Here is a 25,243-nt window from a genome sequence, read left to right on the forward strand (position 1 = left end):
CCGCAAGTAAAAGCTGGCAAGGGGTCAGGTACCGCCTTGCTCTCCCGAGCACGAGTTCCTAGGTACAAAGGCCTTTTTGGTACACACGGTGAGAGCTGAACGCCGCCGGCCGCCTCCCAACAGCAGCGGCCGGCAGCACGGATCAACCTGCAGAGATCCCGTTGTAGGTGATGGACACAACCCCACATCTTCTTCAGAGAAGGCCTTGAACTCCACATGGGACGGACTTGGTTAAAGGAACCAGAGTTTCCATCTTCCGTGCTTTTTTGATTCAGTTTTGGATTTTTGCTTGGGAGTGGAGGAGTAGCTCTCCTGAGAATAAGGCAAAGGTGCAACCTGAGTTTCCTCGATAGGATGAAGTTTTCTCAAAACTGGCTGTAGTTTATCTTCTTGCTGCTTAAAATCCAATTCCACGCTAAAATTGGGAAGAAAAAAGCAATTAGCTGTTATAGGATAATCTAGGCACTTCCCACATCCTGGGCACTCTGCTGCTCTCTAGATGCAGAGAACTTTTGCTTCTGAAAAAAGCTGCTGAGTGGGTGAGAGGTAAGGAGGCTGGCCTGGCCACTCGTATACCTGAGCTGTTTCTTGCAAGTTTTACTGTTAGATTAATTTCACCAAATTCCCACCATGTGTACGTACTCATCTCTGAAAAATAACTACGTTAAAAACCGAATTCTCCTTTACATTGCGAACCTTCTGCATATACACACAGCCCTGCAACAAGGACGGTAAAATACGACCTACAAAGCCTCTGAATGAGTGCTGAGACAAAAGCAGCTGGGGCTGTAGGCTCATTTGTTTAGCTGATCAGATCTGTAGGTAGCAGGGAAAGGACGCGTTACAGTAATAGCTCGTGTGTAGTTGTTTTGTTTCATTTGCTTTTAAAATTTAATAGCAATAATAATTGCTAAATAAATAAAAATATTAAAAAAGCAATAAGGGAAACACTTGTTTAGTCTTAAAGCATGCATTCAGAAAACATACTTAAGATCCAGATTACACCTCCTGAATTCTAAGGACTCTCCACTACACAATCCTGCTAGCAATTAAGAAACATAGTAACGATGAAATTATAACCCTTATTTCAACAGAGAGAGCTACAGATTCAAGGTTAGCTTAGAAAACAAATCACGTTATGAACTTCAGCAAAATACTAATTTTATCTGATCCTCAAAAACCAATCTAGGCCACGTACATTCAAGTACCTTAAACGTCATGGTTTGAAATTCAGGAAGTTTTATGGAACGAGTGGTGTAATATCTTCCTTCCCTACGTGTTGCTTGATACTCTAAAACTACGAATTTAAGACTGAGTGCATCTTTTGAGGCATTTGAGAGGCTGCCCTTGACTCTGCTGCTGAGGTTTCGTGGGGTTTGCAGTGACTGCTTCGGATGCCTCAGTGCTGCATAAACATCCGAGGTCAGTGCTCCTGGATGTCAGCTCACTTTTATAACTATTAAATTTGTTTTCTGAGTCCTTTCTGACCTTGCTTGTTTGGAGTAAGGTATCAGAGAAGCTATGCTGCTTTACTCCATCTGTGGATTTAGGTGGATTTTATTTTCCTCTTAGATCGGAGGAGAAGAAATCAGAAGTTTGGTAGGAAACGTTTGGGATGTTGCAAGGATGAGGTGGGTTATTGGGTGGCTTTTCCCAGAGCTGGTGAAGAGTCTGCCTGTCAGGAGGACTTCCAGTGAAGTCCCTAGAAGGAGGTGCTGTAAAGGTGTTAGGTTTTTTATTTATTTATTTTTAATCTGGCTGTAAGACTAGTTAAACCTAGTTTAATGGTTAAACACATATTGAGTAAAAAAGCATTTCAGTCATCTGGAGTGGTTGGAGAAACTCCCCGATAGTCAGAGGAGAAGTTCTTTAGGTAAGAGTTGAAATACTCAAAATGTTTTCCTGCCTCCACGTTGTTAAGTGGTAAAAAGACATTTCAAAAGGAAGGAAAAAAATATATTTACATTTCAATTTCAGATACGCCTTAGAACTGCCCCTGTGACCACTGAACTTGCTGTAGACAACAGCATCAGATCTGCTGGTACTACAGAGGCACGCTCTGAGAGCCCTGCATCTAATACTCATCCTTGTTAAGGACAGAGCAGAGCAGTCTTCAACTCAGTAACTCTCTTAAGACCTACTCAAAATTGATGTAAAAAAAAATGTAAAAGCCAAAGCAACTTTCTGAGCAGAATACCTTTTTTTCACAATCAGTTTTTATTAAAGATGGACTGCAAGAGAAGAACTCTGCTAATTCTGGTCCGTATGACAAAACCCCCCTTACTGTCATTCTTTACTGCATGAAACCATTTGCAGCTCATTGCAGGCTGCTTTATCTATTTACATCAAAATAAATATTTTTTTTTTCTTCTGAAAACTCTAAAGAGCGTGAAAGGAAATGCATTTTACCTCTTGTAACTGTGTACATTTTGCAGGAGAGCTGTTATCTATCAGGATCAATTTATTTAGCTCTGCAGGTTTCCTAACGTAACTGTTCCTTTGAGGCAAATGATTTGTTTGCTTGCAAACTTAGGATTCTGCGTCGACTTGTTTGTGCTGCAGTAAGAACACAAAAACCTTATTTGGTGATTTTTCAGATTTCTCTAAATCAGCTGTAGCTGCTTTTATTTTGGGTTTCTAACTTTCTGTCCAACAGATGGAATACAATTAAATTCAGAGAGTGTCACATAGCTGTGTGGCTTCTTTATATTTCGGTGGATGTTCTCTACAGCCTGTTCCCATCTTCCCAAACCTTGTATTTGAGAACTAGCTTTTGTCACCTGGCTCAGCTGACAATATTGCTTTGCTGAGTGAAACTTCCGTATCCTAAGCATCTCTAGGTTTCCTCTCAGTGACTTTTCCTTGACAATTTTTTTTTTAATTCCTTTATGCCGTGTGGTTTGTTTCACTCCTGAATGGCCTCTCTCACGTCTTCAGGCCTCCCTGTGATAAGTGCAGTTACCATATGACTGCGGGCTGTGTGCTCTTCTAGCATTATTCATTTTGGAGCTTGTTATTGGCATCAGAAGTATTTTTTCCGTCGCTCGATGACCAAGCAGTGTATTTTTCAACAGTTAGGCCGACAATTATGAACACCAACAATAACGAATAAGCCCTACAAAAACGAAACAAATAGTATCAGGCCTTGTAAACCGAAGTAGCAGACCTTGGAGGAATTGATTCTGATGCACTCAAACACAAGTGTCGGGGAGCTGGGCTTGCCACACCTGAGGCACGCCGCAGAAAGGCAGCGGGCAGTGCTTGAGTGATGCCTGGAAAACTGCTGTCATCCCTCTGAGCAGCCAACTCGCTCAGCCTGCTTTATTTTCTGCTTAACCCCATGGGCTGAATCCCAGCCCTATGGATTAGGGACCGGTGTGGTGGGTTTTCTGTTCTCGGCTTCGTGGCTTCTCTAATGATTTTGAGAATTTATGTTAATGAGTGTTTATTTTTTGCATGCTGGCAGGAGAGTGAACTTTTTCTAATTTTGTTGCTGTGTAAGGGATTGAAAACAGTTTGAGGAGTCATAACCACTTGGTTTTAAACATATGGGACGTGGGAGCGGATCTAGCAACAAGCTTGGAGATTCGGATGGGCTTTCATCTTTCCTAACATAGTCACACGTTATTAATGTGCATCAGCTTAAGGTGCTGGATGCTAACAGTCTGGTACGTCGGCTCTGTAAGGTTGCAGAATTGGAACAGTTCAGGTTCAGGACCAGGTTGCTCAGGGCTTCACCCAGTTGGCTCTTGAAATCTCCAAGGAGGGAGTTTGCACGGGCTCGGGGCTGCGATCCCCCTCAAGGGTAAACCCAGCCTTTCTCCTGTTCAACCACAACCCTTCTCCTTTGACTTGACACTCCCTCTGTTTCCTTTTTTACTCTCTAGTTTGTAATGTTTAGGCCCCAATCCTACAAGCATTTGACGAGAGGTTTAACTCTACAGCAGGCTGTGCGGAGTTGGAATTAAAGAACATCGCTGCCTCTCCTCCTGGGTTGCGTTAATAGGATGCCATGGAGTTAGTGCGTGCCACGTCTTGGAGGATCGGGATCCAGATAAGCACTAATAACTTGAGAAATAGCTCAATACACTTGCAAACAATCTCTTTTTTTTTTTTTTAATTTTCCATTTCAACCTGAATATCGCAGATGCCTAGGATCCCAAGCATTGTCAGTGCTGGGAAGCTGTTAAGATCCAAATCTTCAACTAAACATCTCACAGGCTTAGAAGTAAGGTGAGAAAGAATGTAAGTTAATTACTGTGGGTAGGAAACGAAAAAAAAAAAGGTGAAATTCCTAGTCTGGTCATTTAGTTACCTGATTTTGTTATACTGATACCATCTTAGGAATTTGTCTACTTGTCTTCATTTTGTATGCCATATTTACGTATTTTCATAATTATCATTATGTCGAACCTTTACAATTAAACTACTTCCACGTGGCCTCTGTGCTACCTGGTTGACTTGCATCACCGTGATTTTAACCTGTAACAGCTGCTGGTTTAGTGAGTGTTAAATTGCATAGATTCTAATAATAGGTTTTCAATTAAATAGCTGGAGCGTGCCTTAAAATGTCACTGACAAAATTAAATACTGTAAAACAGCGAATATGATTGCAAAATCCTGAAGGACTAAAAAACAGCCAAATTAATGGTTGCTGCAGCTCTGAATAATTTTTTTTCCCAGGAGCTCCAATAGCGCAGTCCTGATGTAAGTTTGTTTGTTCCCCCTGTGCAGAAATTGGCTAGAGATTTGATCATTTCCAGCAGCTAAAGCAACCTTGCAAAAACTACAGAGTATTTGTGACCTCTCTGAGCAGAGGGAAGCCTAGCATGAATTCCTTAAGATGCTCCTTCACAGGGATAATTCCTGATAGAGGCCGTAGAATAATGCACAAAAATATTAAACAGAAGCCTCATTTTCTCATAAAGATTCCTTTTCGAGGATTAAAATTCATGAGGGATGGTAATTTAAATAGAAACGGAAAGGGCAGTTCCACTAAAAGATAATCACGGAATAAAACAGCCTGTGAAGATTTGAGTGCACATGGGTTTGGGTGTGATAGATTCAGTACAATTTCTGCATATCAATGCGATTTCTTCTTAATAACCAGATCTTGGTAGACCTCAGTATTAAGTTGACTTTGTGCTGACAATTTACCCTAATAAGGGTTATCCTCTCTCCTTAAAAATGATAGTGAATCTGAATTTAGCTTGGAAAGGATACATGGATAATTCTTTTTGTATCTTTCTATAAGTTTTGTTCTATAGTTTGTAAAAGACGGATGGTTTTAAAACTGTTTTGAGGCCTTTTGTTTTGAGATGTGGATACTGATGGGGTGGGTTAATGTTTGATACATCAACACCTGACTAAAAGTTTGCTTATTTTTACTAAAAATGACATTTTTTGACTACTAATTTAACCGCTGTGTGCTGATTACTACAAAGACATGCTGCAAAACACTTTTTACTAGTTTAGGCTGTTGTCGTGTAGCTGGGGCTTGGTCATTAAAAGCTCTGTTGATAATATTGCAGATAAAGAGTCCTGAAGCTGTCCTTGAGCCTAGAGCTCCAGGAGACGTGGCACAACTGATCCTGTCCCTATTAGGATCCCGGTGACAGCAGGCTGCTGAAACCTTTGGGGTAATTGCTCCAGCCTTTCCCAGCCTTCACGGGAGCAGCTAAATGGGTCTTTAATTGGCAGGGGAAGCAGCGAATTGATGTGTGCTGCAGGACGAGGATGCAGTTAATGTTGCTCATCTCATGCAATGGAAGAAATCTGACCTGGGTTAGAATTCATCAAGTTCCTGAGCCTGTTTCCTATGGCAGCAACAAGTACATTTTTGAGGGAATGGGGAATCAAATTTAGATGGTTCTTTTCCTACTGGTTCCTGGAGTAGGAAAGTTTAATTTTTTGGGACCTTCTATCTTTAACAGTTTCATGTTTGAACAGTTTCCTATTTATCAAAAAAGGAAAAAGTAACCTGGTTTCCCACTTTTCTTTAATTCTAAAATTTCTTTAATTCTACGTATTCTTTTCAACATTAAGACAATGTAAGAATAGATTTGGAATATTAGTAAAAAAGACATACTTCATATGCAAAATAACTCCTTTCAAAATCCTCTACTTGAAATGTTTACTAAAAGTCTGGGCATTTTTGCACATAAAAAGCAACAAAAATAGCTTAGAGTACACCAGTGATTTGTGTCTTCCACACTGTCTTCAGCTTTTGTGCTAGCTCGTATTAATATTCGGAGAAGTCATCTTGAGGAGCAGAATTTAATTACAGTGATTGTTTCTGCATTCTAGCTCCTCATCTCTGCTACACTTGACACCACAGCAGGTAGCTGGATTGGCAGTAGGGCAACTGATTCATTCCCCTAAGATGCTTCAGTTTAAAAATAGAGCTTTGAAAGACCTCCGAAGTGTCTTTTTTTTAATGTTACCATGTTAAAAATTGAATCGCATTTTTGAAAGCAAAGCCAATTGTGGACAATGACAAGAATTCTTTGAGCTCTTGACTTGCCCCGTAAGGGTGTTGGTTACATTTTCTTTGGTCTCCCCTGTCTACTGCCTGTGTGAAGGGAGGACAGTGGGTCCAAGCTGGGTAAAAATACTTCTCCTAGTATCATAAAAGCAGTCAGGGAATGTGCTTTAATTTCTGTCCCTAAAACGTGTTCTTTCTTAATTGTACCTGTGTGCAAGGTTTGTCTTGCAGTCCTTTAGAGGTGCTCCCTGTATCCTTGCACGCAGAGTTCAGGTTTACCAGCAGCTTGAGTATCCTCCCTAATGAGATGCTTCATTTTGTTCGGAGGTTCCAGCACTGTAGTATTTGACTTGGGGAAGATCCTACAAGGCAATGTGTCTTACTGGTGGTTTTATCAGCGAATTTCTCTTTTATCCTTTCTGGCTGCTTATCTTGTCATAGTAATTCAGCCTTCTCAGAGTTTCCCCTGTTTTGCGCTGTCTTCTGCTTTTAGACTTCTTGCCTGCAGCGTGTATTCTCCTACTGTGTCAAAAAGCTGAGCTGATTTTTGCTAAAACTTCCCCTGGAAACACTGCTTTAGGCGAATGCCCTGCATCGACAGCTTCAGTCCAAATGGCTGTTCTGGTGGGAAGTGCTGGGGAGCCGGCTGGTAATGCGCGTGGAGGGAAGCCCTTCAAATCTGCATGGCTGCGTGCTTTTCATTTGCAGGGCATATCAGAGGTAGAAACGGGTAAGTTCCGTCCTTTTAAACCTGCTGACTAGAAATCAAGCCCTTTAAAAATAAAATAAAATTGTTTTTGAAACAAAAAGAGCACCTCTGATGACAGAGTGCTGTGTTGCAACTTCCCTGTCTGCCCTGGGAAAGAAATTGCATGGGATGAGCAAACCGGGCAGTAGGAGAGGCCTTTGTTATTTCTATGCTGCTAAATGCTTGTCTAAAGGAGAAATACATAAATCGGGTCCTTCCCCTGCACAGAACAGCACCTTGCTCTTTCCTAGGTAGCTGGGAAGGAGAAAAGATGGAGCTGAAGCTTTCCATCCTTCCTTCTTTCACTTCTAGGCAGCTTGGGTGTAATGTATGGATAGGTGCAGGTCTTCCACCTCAATCAGAAACCGAGTAGACAAACAAGGGGGGAAGTGGTTTTCAGACCTAGACAGCATTTGTACATTCATTTTAGTTTGTATCTTTAGTTAATACCAGTCTTTATACATTTTCATCTGCACTATATTGCCTGATTTTCTGAAATACCTGCTGATACATTTCAGAAGGAAATCTAGAAATAAGTTCTCAGAATATTTTATCCCTTTGTACAGAAAAGAGAAGAAATTCCTGGTAGAATGATAATCTGAGTCACGTTTATTTCCATCTTACCTGCACCACATGTAAACATGCAGTTGCTTTGCTTTAAGACTCTCTGTAATGGAGGAGGATAATTAAGCTGTCAGTATGAAACACATCATCAAACTCCTGATGGCTTCGTGTCATGCCCACTGATTATCTGTTATTCATTACATAGTACATGGCAAAACGGGTCTCTTGGCTGATAAACTTTAGGAGGCAAACCTCTGCTTTAGAGAAAACTGAAACGTATCCTTCCACCGTCTGCACCTGATTCTGTTCTAGCGAGTAAACTCCCAAGTATTTCCTTCTGGAGGAGAAATTGTAGCAGGTATAACACATCTTTAACAAAGCCATGAAGCAGTTTTGTCATGTTTGAAGGTTTGACAGTAATGAGCCAACCTGTATTCACCTTCCAGAACCGTACACCTTCAAAACGAGTCTGTTAAAGGGGATTTTTGTATGCATGCAGCGAGTCTTCACTTGTGCGTTGCATGAAGACTGAGCAGGTCTGATTTGAAGAAGGCAGACGTGTGCTGTTCGTGTTGAGCAGGACGTATTTGCCCTGTATGTTTTAAAAACTTACCTACTACAAGTGTGAGAGTATGTAAAAGCCTGGGTAGTAATGTCATTTCCCTGATTAAACTACCTAAATTGAATCTGTACCTGGTTATCTGTGCTCTGAAATCTCAAAATTGCTTCCTGAGTCCGGCTGTTACTGCTATGAAATCAATTTGGCACGTGGAGCTGCTGGACAGGAATTGGAAGCATCTCTAGCAACGTGACAATGAAGCTCACAACTTGTAGCACTCCACATCCGAGAGCTGCAGCGGTGCAGTGACCGCAGTCATCTATTTGTCATTGTAGGCTTGAAAGCAGATGTCAGCTAATATAAGTAATTTAGTGAAGGTAAATTTATTTTCTGTTTTTTAATCTGCTTCTGTGTATTGGAAAAAACAAACACCATTTTAATGAAGGCTACCGTTTCATCTTGCATTAATGAATAAAATTGTTACTCTCATTAAGTAAGAAGAGGGAGTATTCATATTTTAACCTACCTGTAGATGATACACGCGCTGTTCCTGCACGTGTCGCAATTAGCCGTGTCTTGACCAGTCCGATATGAAAGCCTACAAAGATAAGAACACGAGGTCATTAAAAAGCAATTTATTTAACATGCCTTTGCCTTCTGTCATTGCTTTTCATAGAAATAAGAACTTTTTTTTTTAAACTTTAGTATTGACCATACCAATCTAGCTAGAAAACAGGATCAAGAGGAAGACCATCCCATCTAACTAACATTTCCCTTATTCACCTAGCCTGCACCTCTCTCGTCACCCTTCAGTTTGAGGCATGGTCCAGCTCTTACTTTCCCTAAGTATTGTCACCTATGCAAGGATTTGTCTGTACGCAGACGGAAATTTCATTAAAATAAATGTCTTAAATTAAAAGGAACAAAGCAGCCTGTATAGCAATGCAAATGTTCTTGCATGCAAAGGACTTTAAAATGAAAATTGCGAAGTCGGTTTTTACATAGTAGCACTGTCCTTTTTTTTTATAGACTTACATATCTAAACTAGAGAATCATTTTAAGGTTTTTTATTCCAATTTGTGTAAAATACAGACTGGTATCTGCCGTTTGCTCCTAGTTACTTGTAAAAGAAATGGGGAAATACCTCATTTGTTGAAGTTTGAAGTTTGAAATACCTCATTTGTTGAAACTTGAAGTTTGAGGATTGTGGATCGGGTTAGCAGTAATTTAAGGGAATGCTGCTGAGCTCAGGTTCTGGGGACAGAGGGCCTGCTTCTTGCTTCCCAGGCACCATAATAGTCATGGAAAAATACAGCGTTTGTGGAAATACTGATTTAATTTTTACATAACAAAATATCAGGCCTCTCTAATACACAATTTTAATGAAAAAATGATACACAAATTTTTCATGTGCTTGTCCCTAACACAGAAAATGAGCATTTCCTAAATACCTACGCTGCGTCACTTCTCCTTACTATTTAAAAAGCTTTGAGTGTTGTTTAAGAAGCTTATTAGGCTCCTTATAAGGACATATTTTACCTAAAACTTATGTTTTTAAGAGAGAAGAAATCCCTCCGTGTGACCTTGAAGGCAGCGAGGGAATCTCTGGCACTGAGACACTGCGGGATGCTGCTTTTGGCCCTTGGAGGCCTGAAGTAGTTTCTGCTTTCAGTTCCCCGTTAAGACTCTCCTGGAGGCAGGCACTCGGCTTGGCACCACTGCATTAAACTTGGGCTTGTGAAATTATTTTTCCAAGCTATTGATCAAATCCTGAAACCCGTCGCTGAAAGACCCAGCCCCTGAACTTCACAGCTCAGCGTCTGGAAGCCGTGGTTTCCCGCAGGTAGTTAATAACCACCCTGGGAGGAACAGCACGGGTGTCTGAATGCCTCTCTATAGATAAAGACACAAACGCGCCGTGCTGGGTGCCAGTTTTTTTCATTAGATGTCACTTGGGACGTTTTTATTTCTCCGTGCAAGCCTGCAAAGTACCTTTTAATATACAGGTAATTAGCTGCTTCGTAGACTAATGACCTCCTGCTCTCCGGCAGCCTGTGCTGCTCGTGCCGGGCTCTCTGCTCTCTGCAAAGTGCTTCTCGGAGCAAATGGATGTGTCTCTGAATCGCCGCCCCCTTGGGATGCTCCGTGACAAAGAAGTGGACCTGTGGGCGCTCCTAGTTCCTGAGGCATCCAGCCAGCTCCCACCAGCACCGTGCCCATCGTAACAAAACGTTTTGGCTGTGAAAAGCTCACCCCAAGTTAGTAGGCTGCTTACTTATTTAGCAAAAGCCATGCTTTGTTTGGTCTTACTGCAGATGTGCCAGGTCAGTCATGAACTGTGGTCCTGCTTCCGTAACTTGCAATTTTGATTTATTTATTCTTTAATCTTGTTTTCAGGACTTTTGTCCAAATTAATTTCTAAAGCATATGGTGATCTTTTAATGCTTAAAACCGTATTTCTTAATTTATGGTATAAGGCGGGCTCAACCCGATAAAAACTGGCCCTTTGGTATCAGCATTAAAATGATCTGATCACGTTGAAATCCCGATTTCCCAGCTGCCCCGTTCAGCACTGTTGCTTTTAGCCTCGCTGCCACCCCCAAACCGACCTGTTCACAATTACTTGTTTGGCAATTTACGATCAACTTGTCTTAAAATATCATTTTCCTCCTTAAATCTTTTCAGCTTTCTCAGGGAGGGCTTTTCTTTCAAGCTCCGGTTCAGGTGATGCTGCTTCGTTAGCCAAGGCTGCGCTGTACCAGAGGTGGTACAGCACAAATGCAATTACTTACAAATTAAACTCTTTATAAAAGAATTTTGTTGTTTTTTACCCCGGGGCTTCAGGCTTTCACTTTCTTGTTTTCACATAATTATCTACAGAAATGCTGGCATGGAATTTACCTACCTCATGCCAGCAAAGATTTTACCATTAGCACAGTGGTTCTGCACACAGACCTTACACAGTGAAGTAAAAACCAACTTGCTGAGAAACAGAGCAGCTGGAGGTATTGAAAAGTATTTTTCAATTTTTATTTGAATGGGTAAATGTGAAGTTTTTCACAAAGGTTCCTACGGAAAACTTTGCTTTTTAGTGAACTGATGAGTGGCTTTGGTCTGCCTGAGATCCAAAATGGGGTGCCTGGGAGCCAGGAGTTCCCCCAAGCTGGGACTCCCGTGAGCAATGCACTTTATATAAAAATTATTTTTACATTTTCTATGTAAAAATTATTTTTACATAAAGTTATTACTTTTATTTTATATTTTTTATTACTGTTATTTTTCATTATTAGCCCTGCAGCTTCATTGCCCACTTTTACCATCACGGGTTTGGGAACGCTGCACTGGTTTACGTGTAGGAAACGCTGGGTTTCATAACTTTGATGGATAAAACTTGTGGCTGTTGAACAACCAGCTTTTGGTTTTGCCCTTTTGGCTTACGTTGCTTTCGGTCTCCCCTAACAAAAATCCAGCAGCTTCGTGCTTTGATACCTTGCGCCTCGTCTTTCTGCCTCCACGTGGATGTGTGCAGATGGGCCTGGCCAGTGCCACGTGCTCGGGGATGTAGGTGCTGGAGGAGGGGTGGCTGGAGGCTCCTGCTGGCTGTGTCTGCCTCTGATGAGCTGGGTAAGCGAGCAGAGGGCTCTCCGGGCTCGGTGTTTCACGTGTGGTTGCCAGCTCCGCTGCGTGTTATTTTCCCAAGGCTTTTACGTGCTTGCATTTCTTTTAGCATTCTTGGCACAACCGGAGCTTAACCTCAATTAACACCTCCAAGGAGGAAAATATGATAATGACGAGCAGCCATTTGCTGATCTGGACTGGCAGTTGCTAAGAATAGGCAGGAGTTTCAGAGCAGCCCAAAGGAATTACATACACCTCGAAAACCCCTGAGAAATGCCGAATTTGTGCACCTGCTTGAGGCGTCTTTTGAAAATACCAACTGCAGCACCTTAAAACCCTCTTTGCATTTGGGTAGGCTTTTTGCAAATATAAATTGGAGGCCTGGCTGTGCTGAGAGGGAAGTGTAGGTCTGTACATACTGAAATCCTTCTGTGGTTCAGGAGGTGGCGAGGGAGGGGGCACTAATCCAAGTACCCTGAGCAAGTATTGAAAACAAAGAAAACCTTACAGAGTGGTTTGGAGAGTAGTTTTGTTACATCCTCCTGCTGGGACTATACAGAGCACAGAGAGTGAAACACTCTGACGTTACCTGGGTTTGCAGAATAATGCCTTAAAAATAAACAGCGTGGTGGTGAACTTTGCAAAACTTGTATTTACTGTTAAGCGCTGAAGGGTAACGTGGCTGATAACCAGGCTTTAGGAGGGAGTTGTCCACCCTTATTATTAACATAATTCGGCTTCTGGCAGAATCAGATGACTTCCCGATGTTCTGTGCATTGTAGTTGTCCTTGTGGTGTGAATAACCATGTTGTAGCTACATAAATAGAGGAAGATCACTCGATAGGTTTGGCAGATGAAGCTAAATCCTGCTTAGCCATGGTCTTAGTCTAACCCAGGAAAGATGTGGCATTGTATCGGGATGGAAAGCCATCTCGTATAAATACACTTCTATCAGCAAAGTCCTGTTTCTGCTGGATTAAGCTGCCTCTGGGTGCCCTAAGCCGCGTGCAGGGATGCTGCAGCTGGGCCGGCAGCAAGCTCACAGCCAGCTCTGCTGGGAAGCCCCCGGCCCCGTGGGTCAGTGGAAAAGCTGACACAGCCCCTCCTGGTGCCGTGTTCTCATTACGCTGAAAACCAGCAGTCAACAGCTGTCATTTATAGCTGGCAGTGCTACAGCCAAAAGAATAAATAACTGCAGAAGAGCGGCGTTGAGCCCAGAGCGACTGACTTGATTGACTCGATGCTTAAACATTTCGTTCGCCTACGTCTGGACGCAAACACTGAATTGTTCCATCTCAGATGTTACCTTTTTTTCTCCTCTGCTTTCACCTGAAGTTTTAATTACTTTATTTTTTTTTCTCTGGAGTTTTTTTGACCTTATTTGCTTCCCTGGTACAAGGCTTGGGAGCATCCTGGCGCACACAGCGCTGTGACGAGCAGCGTAGGGTCCTTGGAGCACTCAGGACAGCTAGAGAAAGGGGTGCTTTAGTGTGTCCTCCTTCAGGTTTGGTTGCTTTATGTGGAATTTAATTGCATTTAAAATAGATTGGGTGTTACAGCTGTGAGCAGAAGCCACTCTTTGTTAGAGCTGTGCTTTGCAGCGCCCCAAAAGGGCCGTGAGCTCCCTGCTACCTCCAGCACTATCGGCTCCCCCCAGCCAGCAGCTGTTGCCCCGTTTTTTAGCAGTCTCGTGGACTTGTAGTGGGGATTTGCCTTCCTGGTGGGGCTTTCCTGTCCTGCTCTGAAGTTGTCAGCACCTTCCTGGGGACTGCTGCAATACCTGGCAGCTGCAAAGCTCCGTGCCTGTGCAGTCAGAGCACACGTGCAGAGGTGGGAAGGCAGAAGCTGTCCTGGCTCTGGGGTATGTAGGGAGGCTGTAGGTACTCAGGGTTATCCTGCTGGGTACCAGGACGTTTTAACATTAAAAACAGAGCCAAACTGATAAAAAAAAAAGGCAAAAGAAACTACGCACAAATTCAGTAACTCATTTCTGAAAGTTGTTTTTAACTGATGGTGGAGGATGGAAGTGGAAATTGCGCGATGCTCTAATAGCAGAATCATTTTCCAGATTTTTTTTCCCCCTATCTTTCTTGTTATTACAGGGCTCGTATTATTCATCTGGTCTCTGAAAGTACTTTGAAATGTAGCGGAGCTCAGTGGTGAGATTTTTTAGGCTGTTTCCAAGACAGTAGTTTGTTGTTTTTTCCCCAGTCCTGACAGTTGGAAGCAGATGACTAATTTTCTTTTTGAGGTATTTGCGCTGTGGGCGTGTGGCATAACTCCCAAGACAGCAATTCAAGTGCTTTCACCCCGTAAATACATTTTTATATTGTACTCAGGTTAGTTAGGGAGTGAGGGTTTAAAAAACAAAAAAAAAAAAAAAACAAAGCAAAAAACACAATAAAAAACAACCACCATATTTCACTAGGGCTGCCTAGTGATTAAAACCCAACCAAACAACACAAGCAAACAAAAAACCCCAACCTTGTGAATCAAAAGAATTAAAAAGGCATTTCAAGTGAAATCAGAAAATCTTGTAGGAATTACGAGTGTTTGAGGCCTGGCATCTCTCTTGAATGCCTTTGTTTCTCTGTCATATCACCAAAAAATGAGAAGGATAATTAAAATGTCAGCAGTTTGTGTATCAATAATTCAGGGAATTTGTTGGCTCTGGCTGAGCACCAACTTTATCTCTGGCTGGCAGCTCTTTGGGGGAGTGCTTGGTTATCTGTCACACAGCTTACTCAGTATCACACCCCGAGGTCTGGCTTTGCCCCTCGTGCTTTGCTCTGGACCCCAGCATCATCATTTGGGTGCTGCGAGACTTGTGAACCTCGTGCTGCAGCCCCCTTTATTGTAGTTTCGTTCCTATTCCAAGTCCCTGTTGCTCTCCCACCCCCAAATCCACCTTATTTTAAAATGAACGCCTTCTGCATGTAACTTCTGGGGTTTGCAGGGCTGATCTTTGTGCAAGCCCGTGCTGTGCTCGTGCCCTCAGACCTCTCTAGGTGCCAGGCTCCTGCTGGACTCAGACTTCTGCCTAGTACAGCTGCTGCCCGGTGCTCTTGCTGTTTGGGTAGTGCTTCCACGAAGGTCAGTACTTGCAGGAAGGAGGAGCAGCAGGAAGGCCCTTGGAAGCAGGTCTCTGCAGGCCCCGGCACTTTGTTTTCTCATTTCCCTACCTGATGGTTTGATTTCACTGCAGTGCAGGAGAATTGGTGGAGAAGCAGCTCTGCATCTGCCAGGGCTCTGCACGCAGATGCTCAGCAAGGTCCCACCTCACAAGTTCTTCCTGGGCTCGTGTCGGTGGCAGTGGAGGGAACAAATCTCATTTACCACAGCGATGTCCGAATCTTGTCAGGCTGACGTATTCTGGAGTGCAAATTGCCTTGCTGATGTCCAAATACCTCTGCTCATCTCCGCAGCCCAGTCTGGCTGAGTTATTAGACCACGCTCAGATCCTCTCTCATCTTCTTACCGATAACCAGGAGGAAACAAAGAGCAGAATACCCCATCTAATGGCCTGTTCTATTTATTTGTGCAACAAGTGATGTTGTGAAAAACACACCCCATCATCCTGCTGCCCAAATGCTGTTCATAGAGGGCCAGGCACAGCTCGGGGTGCTGGGAGAGGCTTCCAGCAGCCTGCAGAAGGACACTTTGCCTTCACAGCTGCCCTGGGACCCCGCAGATCCCTGTCCTACTGCTGAGCGAGAGGCAGAAAGGAGCAATGACAATAAGCTGCTGCAGAAAATGTGTGAATTGTGATCTGTTAAAGTGCTCCTTTCCTAAGTGCTTGTATATAACGTGGAAAAATGGTTGGGTGAGTGGGAAGAACAACCTGGTACTGCCTGCAGGCAGCAAAGGCGTGCCCGTGTTGGGCTGCGCCGTGTCCCTTAAATCCATTACCTATTGACTCATCCATCTTCAGAATTTCTCTGTATTTGCAACGTCCAAAACGAAGCCACAACAAGAAGATATGAGGCAGTGTGATAGGGGATTTTTAAGATCTGAGCTGAGAACAGGACCTGGGTGTTGTAATAGAGGAAGAAAGCCAGCAGTGACACTGGGGGGGAGACAAACAGACGCGTGCCTGGGAGCTCTTTGGCATACGAGGTGTTTACCTCCCATTTCTGAAACAAGCTGTGGATATCGGAGTCCAGCTCCACTCCTCGTTGTCCCTCAGCTCTGTGAAGGTGTCCTCCCGTAGGACTGGCCTGCACATTTCTTTCTTAGCTCTGGAGCGGGGGCAGCCAGGAGCAGTTTAAAAGCAAAAAGCCCCTCTTAAGGGCAAACCTCTTTACTGAAATTGCCCATAGTCAAGATCCATTCCTCGCCAGGCGTACCTCTGTGCACGCCCATAAGGCTCAGACGTAGGTGTCAGGTAGAAATCTGGGGATTGATCTCTTGCAGAACCCACAGCGGTGAGAAACTTGGGGCCATAAAGCTCATTTTGCTCATTTTTACCTGACTGGGTAGAGATGTGGCTCACCGCTCCGTCTCGTTGCAATCTAATACTACAGCATTCAAAATGCCGTTATTAAAGGATTACTCTAATTGTGTAAAGCAAAAACTGGTAATTCAGTACCTAAATAACATCCTCTTTAAAAGACTGATTTAGCAGAGCTCTCCTTGCAGGTATGTAATTTGGACAGCTCGGTGACAGTTGGAAGAGCTTCCCTTATGATCTGCCGCAACTCACAGGGATATATTTAGCACGAACACGAGCCTGCTTACACTTTTTTCTCAGTCATTCATTGTAAGACTTCACCGGTATTTCTGTTTTTGAAAGTGGAAATTTGCTTTTATTGCCCTTCATGTTAGTGCAGCTGCCCCCATGTAACAGTGGAGCTGAGATTTCCCTTCCTGGAGGGTTGCTGAACCCCCCTGAAACAGGTGGGGTCCTTCATTTGGCTCGTAAAACCTGGTGAATAGCAAGCAGATACAAATCACATAATTTTTCTGAACACACCAAGCTGTTTTCTCCAGCTGTGCTGTGCGGTACCTGCAGCTAACAGCCGGTACGTTTAGTTTGCTGTGCCCCGAGACTGGGAGCGGTCCTCCTGTTGTTTCTGGAGCACACGGAGTAAGCATTCAGCCCCAATAAATTTGTTTCAAAAGGTCTTTTACCTAAAGGTCTAAACCTAAAGGTTCACCCTTGCTTTTTATCCTCCTTGCCAGTATGATCTGGAGCTTTGATTACAAGCAGTGGAATACATTTGTTCAACTCTTGAAGGGAAAAAAAAGTATATGAAGTATGAATCCCATCAAATCTGGACGATTTCTGCCACACTGTGCTGTGAAATACAAGTTGGGCCCTGTTCATATCCAACTTCACATTGTTTTTCAGTGAGTGTAAGAGTTGGTCTTAAAACTGCTTTAATGACCTAACCCTGGAAAAATAGGAATTTTCACGGAGTGCCCTTTGAGTGTGGCTCAGAGTTTAGGGAGTGATGCACCTGTGGGGCAGTGACAGGAGAGAGCTGACAGTTTAGCTCTTCATAATTAGAAATATCTGCATGCTTCCAGCAAAGAGAGGGAGGAATTACAGGATGGCTGCAAGGAGAGTGGGGAGTTGTTGGAGCTAGAAAATAAAATGCTACTTGAGTATGGATTTGCACTGCAGTAATGGAATGCTCCAGGGGAGGCTGATCTTGGTGGAAACAGCAATGAATGACACACGGATAGAGCAGAATTGTCAAAGCAGGCGGTTGGAGTCACAAGACCCACGAAGCACTGATCTGTGCAGCAATTATTCCTTTTCCCTGGCTATGGAGGATGAAAGTGAAGAGATGTCCTGTGTGCCACAGGAAGGTGAATTGTTACAGCCTGCGAGATGTCTCGGTACGTCTAGTTCAGGAAGGGTTTGTAACCAGTGTGTGCTTACAGAAAAGGGATTAGCAAGAAATTGAGGTGGTCTTAAGCAGACTAACGGCCAGAATGGATTTGGCAGCTCCCCAGGACAGACCAAAGGGATGTCTGTGAAGATCCCCCAGGGGAAAGTCCAGTCAGTGCAGCCCCTACACTTCAAAGGTCTGCTGGTGTCGTGTCCTGCAACTTGGCTGCACTACCACGATGCAAAACGTGATGTCGTTTGGGCATCACAGATAAAGCTGCTTGTGTTCTCTGGGTTTTTGTATCTTACTTTACAGTGCAGTTGTCTTCCTTTAAGCTTATCTACAGATTGCTTTCCTCCATTTCCAGGTTTTCTCTTAGGAACAATTTTCTTAAACGTTTCCTGTGCTATGTCTGTAATTGAAAAAGCAAAACAAAACCAGAGAGGTTAAAGAAAAAAAATAATAAAAACCAATCCTGAACAAAGCCATGTCATATCATTTCTGCCGCTACTCCATTATTTCCAAAGGCTGTGTTTTTCAGGGCTGTATTTGTAAGCTTTTTGAGCTTACCCTTCTCCTTATGTGACATAAGGAACTTGCCCGTTTTTAAGTGTTGGCTCGTGCGTAGGCGGATTGAGGCCGGCAGCAGAGTTGTCACTGCCGGTGTTTGCTCTTTCCCCTTCGTCTGAGCTGCGTGGCTGGACTGTGCTCAGAGCAGCTTCTGGAAAAGGAGGAAAGCAAACAAGCTGGGTAATAATTGCTTCGGCTACCTGCCTTTCATTTGCCATCATTCCTGAGTCAGGACAAGCTGACGCTGGGCTGTGTGATGCTGGGTGGGCGCTGGCAGTGCTGCCCTCCTCTCCTCTTTGGTTTCAACATCCAAACAAACACGGTTTGGCTTTGTTTTGCTGCTGAGAAATGATAATAGAGACCCAAATATCCTGTATTCATTGCAAGGAGACGTGAAATGACATCCAGATCCCATCCAGGAGATCGTACTGCCTTCAAAGCAGCCGGCTGAGCTGCTGCTGCTGCCTGGGACTGCATCTTGCAGCAGTGTTTGCTGAGAGCTCTTTAAATTCCTCAACCACTGCCTGCTAACAAATGAATATAAATGATGTCTGAAACAGGCTCATTTAACTGGTGCCTAATACGTAGCGTTTGGCCTGGCAGAGTCAAAATACTGTGACTCAGCTTTGTAGGGCGAATTGAGTACTTTGTTTATTAAAATTACTGATTTGTGGTATAACGAGAAGGGCCGTGATTGCTGCTACTTCTCACGATGAAGATTTAAAGGGCAGGTCATCGGTGTTCTCCAGCTGCAAAATATTTTCGATTATCTGTTCCTCTTCCGAATACTTCGCTGTTACATATTTCATGGGCTGTGCCGTCGTTGGCCAGGTTTGGAAATCAGTGACTTGGATTTTGCTCTTCCTGGCCTCGGTGAGGCTCCTTACAGGTAAACAGAGCAGAATTTTGCCTCGCTTAACCGAGGGCACCGTGCTTCAATAGAGACAAGCATCTGCAGCTGTTACAGATTGCTAATAGTTTGCTCTGAAATCCGTTTGCTTTATTTTCCTGTAAATAACCTGTGCTGGGTTCTAACGCCGCCCCGTGCTGCATGTAGTACTCAGCACTTCTCCCCTCCTCTTGGAAGTCTGAGTCGAAGCTGGAGCTCTGCTACTTTTGGCCATGCATGACTTAACACAAAGGTTGGTTAAAGCCTTTGGCTGTGATGTAATTTTTTCCTTTTTTTTTGGTAGAGGCTCCCACATAGTAAGATATAATCACCATTTTGCTGAGTTTTATTAAATAACGATGTGCACGAGAAGCGTACAGCTTTGATAATCTTCAGTGGGAGTACGTGGAGGATGTCACAAGGTCGCAGGAAGGATTTCTAACCTGCCCCCAAATCTGTTTAGGTTTAATGCATTACAATTGTGCTGCACCCCGTGGTTTTTTCCTGATGGCCCAAACTTTGCATTTTGTGACCGATCACCTGGGCCTGACCCCAGGTCAGAGAGCAGAGTTCACGCTGATGCTTCAAGCATCAGGTTTGGGCAACAAGAGCCCTCTGCACCTTGCCAGGTGTTAAGGCAAGATGTTCTTTTCCTCCTCCTGCTTTTCCAGTCGCTTTTCAGCCGAGCCGAGGGCTGTGTGTTGTTGCTAATTGCAGATAATGTAGTCCTGACACTTTGCAAAGTATCCATGGGTGATATTCACCCAAAGGATGCTACCACTATCTTCAGAGATGCTGATACAGTTTTGCTGGCATAGACTCATTTAGTGATGAATTGCAGTAATAGCAGTTCAGGACCTACAGCATATTAGTGAAAATGAATCCACTGAGCACTGGTCCCATGGCACTACCACAGCACTTAGAGAACACCAATTTTCCTGAAGGGAGAGAAGTCTGACTGAGTGTTAGCGATTTTTTTCCCAGCAGTGTGTTATTTGTATTTGTTTCTCGATGTGTGTTATTGTAAGGTAGTTAATGCACGTAAGAAAAGCAGGAAATGCCACAAACACAGAACACTTTTTTGGGTTGGTTCATGGAAGACTTGCACGTGCTACAGAAAGCAGAGATGGAGCAGTAATATTGCTCAATTTCTTGTTGTAAACTGACCTAACCGGAGTCAGGAGCTAGTAAAGGCAGAAATGCCTTTAAGATCACCCAGGTGCTAGAAAATTCAATGGATCTGGAATACAGAAACTCATAAACCAGGAGGAAAGATACAATACGCATCTCTCCTTTCCTCCTTCACCATTTCTATATCCTTCACGAGAGGAGGCACATCTGGGGTGTGCCTAGAGCATAGGAAGGAGGAGCTGCAAGCAGGTCTGAGGAGCTCTTTTCTGCTCTTGCTAAGTTTTATGACGGTACCTTTGTATGTCCTTGTGTTTAAAACAACTCCCCATCCCAAGCCTTACTTTGATTTGCAGATATCTTGCCTCCAGTTTTTATAATTAACCTCCACTACTGGTGGAAGTGCCACCGGTTATGATTTTGCAGTTAACATCAAAGGCTCGGTAAAACATCTTAATTGCCTCTTCCACGCACCAGAACGCGTTTGAAATGAGTTCAAAACGTGTGATGTGTCCTTAGGTGGTGAGGAAGGGCCATCTCACCATTGCCAAGGAACCTGGGGGGGAAAAAGTAAAGGAGTGCTACAAATATCATATAGTCTCGCAGACTCTGACACACAAATCTGTACTGCCTTAGATATGCAGATAGTGTAAAGAACTGGGGTTTATAGGTGGGTCCAGTGTTGTAGGGCATGGGAACCCTCCTAATGTCAGATACATTAAATGGGTTTCATTTAAACATTACCCTTATATAAGTGAGGGTAAGAAAAACAAGCATTTGTGGACCTATTGCTCCAGTATCTTTGGGAAAAGAGGAAAAAATGGGCACGAAAGTCCATGGAGGAAAGGCTGTTGTATCTGGCAGATGACCTTGTTGGGTAGGTGTGAGTGTTTCACACACGCAGGGTGATCAGCTGATGAGTTAGGACAACAAAATAATTTTCTGTAGTTTGTGATTTGAGAAACAGCACACCACTTCTCCGATTCTCGTAGAGATTCTGTAAGTTAATTCAGTCAGAGGAATCCTTTTTTTCTGAGTAATTATAAAAATTAAATAAATCTGAAAGTGTGTTGCTTTCTGGTAGGTCAAGAAGCTTCCCAGTCTAAAGATCCAGGTATTGACAGATTATTTAAAATAATATTTAAAATTGATAATAATTAAAATAATAATTAAAATTAATAATTAATATATAAAATAAATATTCAAAACAATAATAATCATCATCATCATCTTAGCTGTTGGACAGTTTTCTCAACACAACCTTAGCATTTTTAGTTTGTTCTACAGCTGCTTGTAGTATTTCTACTGAAAAACATTTTGAGATCATAGGGTTAACAAGGTATTTTCCACGTTCCTAGAGGAAGGATTACAAACCTCAGATGTTCCTTTTCGACTGAAATTAAAGCACAGCCTGCCTTAAGTAGCAACAGCCACAGGTTTCTGCTTTTAAAATCTAGATTTCTTCTGAGAAGTTATGACTTAATTAGCAAACAGCGCATATACATTTTGAAGGGTAATAAATGAATAAATATTAGCAAACAAGTCTGAAGAGTGTTTGAGGTAACGCAGGAGACAGGCTGGAGTTTCTGGGTAAGGACTAAATGCTGTATTGCAGCAACCACTACTTGTAATGCACTAAAGGTTGAGATAAGTTATATAACTTAGTGATAAACAAAACTTCTTCCTTCGTGCCCGAGAGTTTGTCACATACAGAGTAGTACCAATGCTACAAAGACTTGATACTCAAAGTTTTCATTTTCTTAAAGAATTCAGAAGGCTGAAAACAAAACAGCAAACAAAACCCGCATGCTCCTAATGGAATTATATCGAGAGTTATATCCCTTTATCTCAAAAGCGAAGTTTCTCACCCAAGACTCGCCCTGTCCTTCGTGCTAGGTGAGGGACTGTGGTTAATTCGGGCTGCTGATGGACGAGCACCCCCAGTAATCCCCCTTCAGGAGGGGCTCCGTGTGCGTTAGGGGACTGCAGTACCTCGGTGCCCGCGTGGGCACAAACTCATTACGGCTCTGCAGATTTGGAGCAGAAAAGCTCCTACAGGTCTTTCAGTAAACAACTACCTAATTACGTTCTGCTGGGACGTGCAGGTAGGAAATGTAATACCCTTGGCAGGTTTCTCCGGGACTCCTAAAGCAGCAAAACCGTGTATGCATGAGGAATAACACAAAGTGCTCTGCAGGAGGGCAGAGGCAAATTCACATGAGCAAATTCAGAACCGAAGGCACAGAAACCAGCTTAGAGTTGCTTCAAAGCCTCGTACTCACCCTTCCCTGTGAGCTTCTCCTTTCTCTAGCTCCTGGATGACCCCCAACAAGACCTTGATGGTTTCCTGACTGGAGCTGATCAGATTCTCCATCACCTGCAGCTGCGCTTTCAAGTCCACAACTTCGGTGTGAGGCACGATTTGCTGGCATTCCTCGCTCAGGGCGACGGCGGCCTGGCAGCTGGGCGAGGCGTCGCCTCGAGGGCTGCGCTCGTGCCGCTCGCCGGCCGGGCACCGAGCCTGCAGCGGGCAGGTGGGCGCCTCGGCGGCCTGCGGCTGGACCCCGTTGAGGTGCACGGTCCTCTTGCTGTCCTCCTCGCCCCCCGCCGGGCACAGCGACCACTCGGCTTCGGGCTGCGAGGCGTCCGCGCCGCCCGCCGGCAGGTAGAGGGTGGCCACCTCCGTTTTGAACACCCTCCCCTGGAGGGGCTGCCCGGGCTCCTCGCTCCCTGGCTCCGGCTTGGCCGCGTTGTGGAGGGGGCACCCAGGGGGCTCGGCGCCCTGCCAAGCCCCCGCGCACGCCCGCTCGCCCACGTGGGAGATGAACTCGGCCGTCTGCAGGCTGCCGGCCTTCCTGCCCCACTGGCCCTCCTCCCCCGAGCTCCTGCCCTCCTTGTCCTTCAGGTCTACCAGGAACCCGTTGTTCTCGCCCTTGAAGGCGTCGACGGCGGAGGCGCTCTTGATGATATTCCCTTTCTTGCGGTCCAGGGGGAAGGTCTGGTAACACTTCTTGAGGTCGGGGGAGGTCTGCACCCCCGTGCTCTTGGTGACGTTGGGGATGGACCTGCGGGCCGGCACCGTCATGTACTTGCGGTAGGCCGTTTTGTAGGACAGCGCCTTCGCCTCTCGCTTCTCGCTGTCCTGGCTGGTGGCGAGCTGCTTGTCCCGCTGCTCGTTCTGGGCCTCGCAGATGTCCTTGAATCTCACCTGCAGGGCCTTGTTGCGCTTCTTGATCTGCCGGTTGGGATCCAGAGCATATTTCATCTCCAGAGCGAGCGAAGCTGCTGGCTCAACTTCGCTTTCCGAGGCGGTGAGTAAGCATTTGCTGGGCTCCTTACTCACCATGATGCCTGCAGTCAAAAACAGTTCGAAAAGGCCGTGTTACAACAGAACTATGAGGTTTTCCCCCTAGTTTTTCCCCAAACTTTTCGTATTTGAGCTCATTTCCTGTGCTCTCACTAAAGAGGTCGGCGTTCACTACCTTTTTTGCTGGATTCTCTTCATTAACTCATAATCCTCGCTATTAGGTACTAGATATTGGCCTTTTGCTAAAAAATAGCACCTTTATCTTGCCATGCTTTATGAGATCAGTTAAAACCTGCTCTTGGGGAGCAGGCTGTGACCTCTGCAGGGTGACAAAACCAGCTGCTTGGGGGTTTAAACCCCATTTTTGTGGCACCCAGGGGGCTTTCCAGGGTTTTTCTGTGGGGGCTGGCTCCCCACGCAGGCTGTGCTGCACGGGAACCCAGGCGCTCAGGAAGCGGGTTACTTCAATTTACTTCACGGTTACTAAAAAGTAAAAGAGAAAATAATTTTTAAAAGTCTGTTTGTATATTTAGGGAGAAGTCTGTAGCACCGTACCCTTAACTCTCCTTTAATGCAAATGTTGGTGGCAAGAAATATCAAACTGGCAATATTTTTACAGCATGCTTGCTCAGAAAACATGACTCCTGTGTACTATAGTCTGCGTCCTGGCACAAGATTTATCTAATTTCTCATTGCAGATGTCAATACCTGGATTTTTTTTGAAATCTACCTCACAGCTAAACATAAAATCTGGATGCAGATGAATTTTTAGCAACCCGTTGGTCCTGCTGTGTGCATAAAGTTTATGGTCTTTGAAAGTTTCTGGAAGAAGGCGGCAGTGCAGAAATTAGTTTTGCTTCAAATGCAAAACAAGCCATCCTTTACTAGAAGCACAATATACCTTTATAACAGAGCTTCTTGTCCTAAAGTATCCTAAAGTACTGAAAAATAAGAAGAAAAAACAACGAAAACTGTGATGAGTCAGAGCAATGACTTAATCTGCTATTGAAATACGAGCACCTCCTCAAGGATGAAAAGATGCCAACTGCTTAGCACAGAGCAAGGGAAAAAGCAGCTCTATCTGTGCAGATCATGTGGGATCTGGAGTAACTGGATGGCTAAGACCTCATTTTTACACTTCATTTGAAGTTGTCATTTTTAGTCTCCTATTGCGCAAATTCCTCCCTAATGCTGAGATTTACTGAATTACCCAATTCTCACTTAATCCGGGTGTTCTGCGGGTGTCTCCTGTTTAAACACGGCTGTACCTTCAGCGGGGCTGGGAGTACGAGGTATAATGAGCAAAGGGACTTCCAGGCGTGGCATTTGGAATACGTTTTTGATAAAAATTCTCCCATTAATAAAAAATGTGAAACTCTTGAAGACTTAAGTGCCACAATTGGGTATGTTTTATAACATCAGCTCAGCGGTACAAGCGAATATCTATGACTAGGCTGTGTTTAGTTTTAATTTAATACAAGATAAGAAGTTAGATTCAGTGGAAATCTGAATGTTTACAGTGTTCAAAGAAGTAATTAT

At 44.0% G+C, this 25,243-nt stretch overlaps 2 protein-coding genes across 3 annotated transcripts in view; one reads left to right on the forward strand and one right to left on the reverse strand.

The window, feature by feature from the left end:
* DOCK1 (dedicator of cytokinesis 1) overlaps positions 1-25,243 on the forward strand; it is a 258,125-nt gene that overhangs the window by 76,924 nt on the left and 155,958 nt on the right. The window lies entirely within an intron of this gene.
* Positions 232-23,743, reverse strand: INSYN2A (inhibitory synaptic factor 2A; the record flags this gene model as incomplete). Its single annotated transcript, XM_084290406.1, has 3 exons — positions 232-415; positions 8,882-8,953; positions 22,680-23,743. 3 exons carry the CDS (start codon positions 23,741-23,743, stop codon positions 232-234), a joined length of 1,320 nt encoding a protein of 439 aa, XP_084146532.1.

The sequence above is a fragment of the Netta rufina genome (genome assembly GCF_964035555.1).
Source record: "Netta rufina genome assembly, chromosome: 7".
Lineage (NCBI taxonomy): Eukaryota > Metazoa > Chordata > Aves > Anseriformes > Anatidae > Netta > Netta rufina.